Genomic DNA, 9,598 nt, shown 5'->3' on the forward strand with positions numbered 1-9,598 from the left:
GGGTGAATTTGTTGACTTAAAGTTATGTTAACTTTTTCTGCAAAACATAAGAGTTAATGTGCAACGGATAATATTGCAGAAAATAAACAAGAATAAATTAAAGGGGAAAGGTAAAGGAGAGTACACAAGTATTTTATACTGGTTCACCTTCTTGTCCACCGAAGGCTACGTCCAGTACTCTTGCAGCACAAGAGATTTTCCACTAAATATTATGAGTTGTAATTACAATATCTCACCCCGAGATCTCTATGTACCTTACACACTCACTAATACTTATACCCTTGGAAAACACTTTTCCAAGTTACTCTATCCTCTTTCTATTCACACCATGTGAAAGAAAGTTTATTGTAATGAATGAAGAATTTCCGCAATGGCTTTGGATTGCCTTTACAAGTATGAAATATTATAACACTTGCAATCCAATCATCTCTCTTTGTATACTTAGTAATAATGCTCTTTAAGATTATAAAACTTTGAAACACTTTACTCCAAGCAACTCAGAAAAATAGCTTTGAAAATTTGAGTTCAAGTTGCTAGAAGTTCAGAAAACTATTTCAGAAAAGTGTAGGAAAATTGTGAGAAAAGTGTAAAAGAGTTGTTCAAAGAGTTATTTTCATTGTGAGTTCTAAAGCCTTTAAATAGGCTTTCCAATCACCCATTGTGCCTTTATGAAAGAGTAGAAATTGTTTGGAATGAAGGCATTTCGTTTGGGATGAAAACTCTTGAGTTTCAAATCTGAAAAACTGATGTAACAACTCATGATTGGGACATTTCCTCAGAAACATCTAGAAACTTTCTCATGCCTCATAAAATGCTTCCTCTGCACCTTGTCTGAGTGTAGAAATTTCAAACTTCGCATGCACATACCTCGTTGGAGGGAAAAATCTTGTCAAAAACTTAATTTCCAAATAGCTCCAATTGGTTAAGCTTTGGGTTGGATGTGATTTTAGCCATTCCCTAGCTTCACCAATGAGGGAAAATGGAAAACACATCATGTATGCAGCTTCCCTCTCGGTGTCAGAATACCCCATAGTAGCCACCAACTCATAGAAATTATCTAGATGAGCATATGGATCTTCACAATCCTTGCCCATGAACCAGTAAGCACTGACTAGATTTAGATATGCATGCTTGATTTCCACTGTTCTGGCAGTGTGTGGAATCACAATGCTACAGTAGTACTAAGAACCTTGATACATGGCTTAATCACCTAACGTCCTCCTTGGAGGATTAGGCCTTGGGTTATTATCAATGGCATTATTGGCACTCTCCATCTTCTCTAACCGAGACTCTGAAACTGTAGTCGGTTTAGAGCTACACTGTGCTTCCTGAGTACTCTATTGTCTCTTCTCTCTTGCTTTCTTCCGGTTACTTTTATCAGTCTTCTCAATCTCTAGATTGTATTGTAGTTGCTCTTTTGTATATTTACCTTGCAAAAGCATTAATAAGAAGACTACAATAAAGGTTAGCACAAGGGTTAATTATACTACAAAGAATTAAAGAATAACTATGTACAAGACTCAATAAACTCTTTAAAGAACTAATGTAAATCGATTATTGCTCTCCGGCAGCAGCACCAAAAACTTGTTAGAAATTTATGGAACGGCAAGCGAGTAGATTTACACTAATTCCTACAAGAATGAACTAAGCAGTTATTTACAAGAATTGGTTTGATAAATTGACATTGGCTTTGTATATATATTAAATTAAAATAAAAGTTTAAATATGAAATTAAACGAGTCGGGATCGAAATACATCATTCTTTCCCTTTTGACATCCATAGATTAAATTCCAAGAAACTTGTGAAATTACTGATTTTGATGCACAATTTTGGTAAATCAATTACATCAATTCCTTGAGTGTAAAATTCTTCGATAATCACTCAAATTACCAATTCCTTGGATAATTGACTGATTAACTAGCATTAAAGTTAATGTAAAAGCAATTCGTATATCAATGTCCATTCCTAAAATAGTGGTACATGGAGGAAGATGATCCAAATCCACTATCAGTTAAACTTGAACCCAAAAACAAGAATTCAGTAGCTAATTAAACTCAAGTAATAAAAACGGGATAAACTTCCCAAAATCATATAACAATTATATTAGAATTGAATCTAGGAGTACAAGGTAATAAGATTACATTTCAAATCCTAACAATGAAGATCTAGTCATTGATCCTCGCTATTTCAATGCTCGATTCATAAAAATATATAAGAAAATTGGATTAGGGTCGTTCCCACAACTTCTATCTTCTTTCCTAGTGTTTCTCCCCTAAAAATCATGCCTGAAAGCTTTGGAAAAATGATTGTGTAACTCCTTCTGACTTCCAAAACCACCTATATCAGTTCCAACTTCCAAACCCTCGCCCAAGTTAGAGATCCTCGCTTGGGAGAGAGAATAAGAGACTTCCCGACCTGAGGACCTCGCTTGGGCGAGGATCTTTCGCTTAAGCGAGGATCAGGCATAATAACCATCTCTTTTTAGCTCTATCTGTCGCTTGAGCGATAGTCTCTCGCTTGGGCAAGGGACTATAATGATTTCTGATGATTTTCCTCCTATTTGTGGCTTGGGCGTCACTTTCCTCGCTTCAGCGAGGCTTGTAGTATTCAGAAGCTCCAAACTTCTCTTTTTTCTCCTTTTTTCCTTATTTCTTAACCTGAAACAACATTAACACATAAATTCCTACACAAAACAAGATGGACTAAGTTATCAGAAATCATGCGTAATTACAACATAAATGTGTGTTAAGTGCCTAAAATTCATATATATATTAACAATTTGGCACTTAACAGTCCCATGCACGAAATGATGTATCACTCTTCTCTAGTTTTGGTAGAGATCCGTCTATGAATTGAATCTTGTTATGGGTTTTCAAAGTCAACGTCATGCTTTTGGACCAATAATGATACTTGATTCTTGTGAGGGGTGGAGAAACAAGAGCAATTCCAGGATTTTTATTCAGGTTCATGTAGTATGGGCTAAAAAGGTCATTGACAGGATTAACAATGGCAACAACATTATCCATTATGATGTGTGTGATGTGTTATGAAGAATGTATGGTTGAATAGAAGAACGAATAAGCGGAAAAACAATAAGGAAATAAGAGAAAAGTGCAATAGAACGTCAATAGATGCTCTGATACCATCTTAGTAATGATACTTCCATGAAATAAAGATCTCGATAATGAAGGGGAGAAAGAGAAAGAAGAATGATGAATCTGAAAAAGAGGAACTCTTGGATTCAATTGAAAGAGTAAAATTGATTGATTACATTACGAAAGATAATGATGTTATATATAGCAGGAATGAATAACTAATCCTAACTGATTCTCAACTAACTACCAATAAAGGAAAGATTACAAGAATAGAAAAATGATAAACAGAATCAATAACAATATTATTGTACAAAAACATTGCTTGAGACTTAAGTAATTGACAATTGGACAATGCTTGGAAATGTGGATCAATATGCCAAGTTGGTTGACTGAGAAGACAATCCCAACTGGTCTAGGTACAAAGCTTAGTGAAATGAAAGCCTCGATAGGAAGTTCTAAATGAAGCAGGTGTGTAAACTTGATGCATTATGTTATTAGTCTGATTCCTTGGACTTCCAATAGATGCATGAGGGGTACCTTGGTGCAATCTATCTGAGGCTTGGTGAATTGGTTTAACTGATCCAATAAGAGTGTATTGAACTATAGCCAATGATGTTGACTCAAAATGCTTGGATGATATCTCTACATTTTTATCTACAACATCTTCATATGTAACTTCATTCATCAACCTGTCATGATTAAAAACACTGTTAGGATTTGAATTTATGAAGTTTAACATAATCTTAGATATATTTTTGGTTACAAAAAAAATTGAGAAAAATAATAATAGAAGGAGAAAAAGATGTACGCACTGATTGTGTAAATGTTTTTTATAACATTACTGCATCATCTATTATTCACTTTCAATCATCATTGACTCCTAAATAAAAATAATAAATATAAATAGTGGATAATACACTAATTATATATAAATCTCTTCATTATCAATGCGTGAATGTTACACTCTTCTACTTAACAAATATAATATGAAAAATGAGCACATAAAACTTATATATGTATATAGGTAGGGTGTGGCTTGATAAATCCTTCCTTTTTTAGTGTGACTACGTAACCATATGAGACTGTGTGATACATTTTGAGAACGATCCTCTATTACCATAGATAACACTGTTAAAATGGTAGGAGTCATGCATGAATGAGAAAGAAAAGATGAACAAGAAAGAAAGAAGGAAAGAAAGAAGAAAAAAAAGAAAGAATAGAGAATCAAAGTCTCCATTGAAATGTAATCATTCTCATTATTATCATTGAATTGAATGAGTAAGAAGTGCGCCAATATGACTTATTTATACAAGAGAAAATAAGAAAAGAAAGCTTGTAAAGCAAGTAACTAACACAAACCTAACTAGGTAACTCCTAATATTCTAACCAACTATCATCTTCCAAAAATATCCTCTAATATATCTTTAATATCCCCCTCAAGCTGTTGAGTGAAAATTTTCACTCTCCAGCTTGGAATTGATTTGAAGCTTGATTTGAAGTAATAACAACGCTTAACCACCCATGGAAGAAGCTATATCATCAAACGCTTAACCATCCATAGAATAAGCTATATCTTTGCTTAACCACTATAGACAAAAGCTACCCATCCCATGCTTAATCATCCATGACATAAGTTATATATGAGCTTAACCATCATGGACAGAAGTGAACTAACCATTAATGATGAAAGTGAGAGAATAGATCTGAATCTTGATCTTAATGAGATGCTTCAATGAGGAATAAGAAAGAAGGGTAATTGATGAAGAATAAGAAAATGATGTAATCTTTTATAGGATAAATTGGTCATAGTACTCCATTCTTGAAGAGCTTGAGGATATCAAGAAGCTAGCTTATGTACTTGAAAATAATTTTTGACCAAAAACAAACTCCTTTGCTCTGAATTTGAAGGTCGATGAAGAAGGTTATAATGAAGAATTTAGGGCCATATGTTGAAAAGAAACATTGGATGCTGAAGAACCAACACTGGAGCAATCAAAGAAATCAAGAAATTGCAGTTCCAATACGCAGAAGCTGAGGTGAGAAGAAAAGTTGAAGTCGTCGATTAGAGATTCTCCTAATCAGGTTATATATATATATATGTATATTTATTTATCCAAACATGGTCTTTCTCTTCCCACATCCATTCCCCAATTTCTCCATTTCTAGGGTTTCCTAATTCTCACAATCTCTCGATTCCTTCATTCTCCTACATGCTCTTTATTCCAATCACAATAAGTTGTAAAACAAGTAATTAACACAAACCGAATTAGTTAATTCCTAACTTCCTAACCAACTATCATCTTCCAATAATGTCATCTAATATATCTTTAATATGCATCTTCTTATTACTTTTGGGGGATGTAAATTCTCCTTATGTAACGAAAGTTGATTTATAGAAGTAAATACACTCATTTTGTTTTCTCCTTAATGTGCATAAAAACAGAATCTCAAATGATCTGAAAAAATAACTTGCATGTGACAATGGTTGCTTATGTTGGATAGTTGGTCTTCCTTTTGAATGTAATTTTCACATATTTTAAGGTAAAAAAAATAAAATACAAAATGTAAGAAAAAAGTATAAAATAAAAAGGGGAAATGATATTATTATAAATGAGTAAAGGAAAACACAAATAGTTCTTCCTCCTTGGGTGAAATTCCAAAGAGGTAGCATCTTGTGTTTCTGTTCTGTTCTTTAACCTAATCCTCTTTCATCAGAATCAGTGAAGAGAAGAAGCTATGGAAGGTGACTCTTCTTGGTCTCATAGGCGTTTTCCTTCAGCGTTTCAATCTCGAACGGAGTTTCTATGCCCATGTTGTTCTGAGTATTTTGATATTGTTGGATTATGCTGCCACATCGATGAAGAGCATCCCATGGAGGCAAAAAATGGGTTATGTCCAGTTTGTGCATTGAGAGTGGGGGTTGATATGGTAGAACACATAACCCTGCCACATGGAAGTATATTTAAGATGTTAGAATTTCTGACAATTTATGGGCCACAAATATAATTCTATAATTGTGTTATTGTTATTATTTAATTAGCCAAAATATAAAATGATCTTCAGTAATTAATTTGGTGGCTAAGGGCATATGTGTCATGAAATATTATAAGTGTAGATACCTTCAGGCAATTTCTGATTTGATGAAGGGACTGAATCAAAATTATTGCCTCTTAAGCAGTAACCGCTTCGGTTACTTTTATGGGTTATGGTACCCATTTGTAGAGCAACGGGTTTTGTTGAGTAGATTAGAATAAAGGGAATTGTGAAGAGTTATCAAATATAAGATAACATACCATCACAATTCCATAAGGCAACAACATCATCAAGCAACACTCTTGGAACTTGGATTCTCATTCCCTCTAGAGAACTATAAGGAAAATTACCAGGCGCTCTAACATTTGGAAGATCATCATACCCACATACCTTCGAGATTCCAAATGGATAATCAAGGTATGTTCTTCTTCTTCACCATGAAATCAATTGGGGTTTCTTAGGTCTGGATCATGGTTGTTCCATTTGGGTTTATGTATGGGCATAAACATTGTGTTATAGGAACAAAGCCATAATCATTAGGGTTTCCGCATTCAATCTAAGGATTATAGATGGAAGATTTCCAACATAAGATGCAACGCAAAAGGAGATCACATAAAAGTGGATATTATTCAACACTATCATTGTTGAGGAAAGAGCTGCGAGAAGGAAATTTGCAATCCCTTTTTGGTGGGTCTTCGTTTATAGTGTCCTCATCTAATGCAACACCAGATCCACAATTATCATCATTTATATCACCTCTAGCTAATGAACCTGTCAGTTATCAGCCTCAATTTCATACTGAGACAAGGTCATCCAAAAAAAACTCAGATGAGACTGTATCGAAAAGAATTGCGTAGACTACCTTGTCCGTCAAGGATAAGGAAGATAAGGAAAAGAGATGCGAGTTTGTTCAAGGGTTGTTATTGTCCACCATACTTGATGACAATGTGTGAAGGAAATTCATCACAGTGGCTGCTGCAGTAATGAGCTCTATCTAAGATCCTCGTAATATTGTCTACTTGTATTTGGAATAAGGAATGTGACTTATGTTGTATGTGAACTGATGTATTCAGCTAAAAAGTTTCATCTTATCCTTTAAAAATAATATCCTCTAATATATCTTTAATAAACACCCTTAGCCATCAATCACTCTCTGGTCACACAATTATGATTCATCAACCATACTTAGGTTCTTTGTCTCTTTAGAATTCAAGGATACAATGGTACGGTCATATAAAATGGATCCTCTTTAAGTAAGGTCGTGACCATTACTTTCCCATTTATTCTATAAACACTTTTCGATTGCTTGGTATTAGATAGGGACTAAATTCATATTTCTCAAGTGCTATAATGATACCTTTTATATAACTTGAATTTTCGACTGTACATGTAGATGGGGTTAGACATCTCATTTTATATTGCCACTATTTGTGATTGATTAAAAAAATACTTATCATTAGGGACAACAAATGTGTTCTCGTGATGGGACACTGCAGTGAATTGGTTCCTTTTGAATTCAACCATCTTTACACATTTTTATTATTTTTATCTCTTTGTCTGTTTGATTACTCTATTTAACTAGTGGTTGTTTATAATAGTTAAGGGTGGAAACAGGTCAGGCCAGGTCAGACTTTGCGTTAAACAGGCCCAGCCTATATAGCACATAGGAGCCTGGGCCTGTTTAATTTTTTATTCAAAGTCTAGGTCTGGTCTGTTTAAAAGTCCGGTCTGCCTTGTTAGCCTATTTAAAGACCTATTATACTATATGCTCATGAAATAGGCTACCATGTCTACATTTTAATGGGCTTATAGGCTTATTTTTAGTTAGGCCCTTCTAATTCTAATAATTAAATTATATTTTTATATTAATATTACACATATATAATAATATTGCTTATATTAAAATAATATAATTTCAATATTCTTATATAATATAACTAAATAGGCCGACCTGTTAGGCTTTATAGGCCTTTTAGGTGGCCTAAAGTCTGGCATGTTAAGCTAAATAGGCTTTTTAGAAAGCGTGAGCCTGACCTGTTCGTGAAAAAAGTCTGGTCTGACCTAGCCTGTTACAAGCCAGGTAATAGACCCCTGATAGGCGGCCTGACATGTTTCCACCTTTAATAATAGTGCTACTAGTTCTGGCAAGATGAAGAGGCCCTCGTCAAAGCAATAGATTACATTTATTCCTATAAATTCCCAATGTATATTAACGACATGAGCCAATGAGGAGATCACACACAGACATATATTAGATGCACGACACAATTTCTGTATTACTAGAATATCAATGGAAGATTTTTGGTACATAATGAAATATACACACACATAAAATAAATTGCATTAGTGCCCATGTGACAATACATAAAACAATTTGTCAATATAATTGTTGTATTTTATACCAATATGTTTGCCCTTCATATTAACCACTAGTGCTATGTTTTCATTGCCAACAACTGTCCATAGTTATTCTGTATAAATTGTCTACTGAAATTAATGAGCCTTTTGTCTCTTCATTCACACATAAAGGAGAATGAAAGGTTTTGTTGAGGTTTTCAAAACCTCAATGTCTCTATTTCTCATTATTAATTACATTTTTAAAGAAAAATAAAAAATATTTTAATATTATCATTAGTTTAATCTCTCCATCTAAATTTCATAGTCTCGAATAAGGGAGAGAAATACCTTCATTTCCCATTCCCAAACATTTGATCTTTCTCCACCATTTTCTCTCATAACTCCCACATATAGCCTCATTTTTTACAAGAGTTTTGGCTTCATGAATTTATAAGCTGAAGACAAACTTTCAAGTTTGATTATCAGATCTTTCTACCACAATGCTGTAAAGCTAGCTGAAATGCATAAATTATTCCTTACTCATATTTAGACTATTAGATCTATTTATTTTTCTTCTATGTGATAAGTACAGTTAAGAATAGGGATAAACCCTTTATTAAACAAACGTGCATGTTAAAAGAAATAAATGTGTATGTTAAAAGAAATAAGGTTAGAATAGAATAAGTTAGTATTAAATATTGGCTTAAAAGAAAAAGAGAATGATGTGGTCAAGTAAAATGAGTGGCTATAGTGGAACCTTTTTTGTAGCCAATGAGAAGAAGAGGTTGTGGTGAAGCATCTTTGTTTTTGGCCATACATTCCTCAAGGCTTTAGCTATAAATAGGAATGCTCAAACCCATTGTAAGACACACCAATATTCCAGCCTTAATGCATATTCTCTCTTCTTCCCTTGTTCTAATATTGTGAGGAATATTTTAGTGTTTAAGATATACTTGAGAGAGAGTGATATTGGATGTACTTGGGTTTTGGGAAGTGAGTGAAACACTTGAGTGAACTTGTAATTCTCTTTTATCATAGTGATAATATCATTGTTGCTCTTCAACCGTGGACGTAGGCAAATTGCTGAACCACGTTAATTTCTCGGTGTCATTTTCCCTATTATATTTTCTCC

General features: G+C 33.8%; 1 protein-coding gene across 1 annotated transcript; it reads left to right on the forward strand.

The window, feature by feature from the left end:
* LOC109358084 (protein DEHYDRATION-INDUCED 19 homolog 3-like) lies at positions 5,774-7,009 on the forward strand. Its single transcript, XM_019602157.1, has 2 exons — positions 5,774-6,063; positions 6,720-7,009. Exons 1-2 carry the CDS (start codon positions 5,833-5,835, stop codon positions 6,984-6,986), a joined length of 498 nt encoding a protein of 165 aa, XP_019457702.1. The 5' UTR covers positions 5,774-5,832; the 3' UTR covers positions 6,987-7,009.

Source organism: Lupinus angustifolius, chromosome LG10, assembly GCF_001865875.1.
Source record: "Lupinus angustifolius cultivar Tanjil chromosome LG10, LupAngTanjil_v1.0, whole genome shotgun sequence".
In the NCBI taxonomy this organism is placed as follows: domain Eukaryota; kingdom Viridiplantae; phylum Streptophyta; class Magnoliopsida; order Fabales; family Fabaceae; genus Lupinus; species Lupinus angustifolius.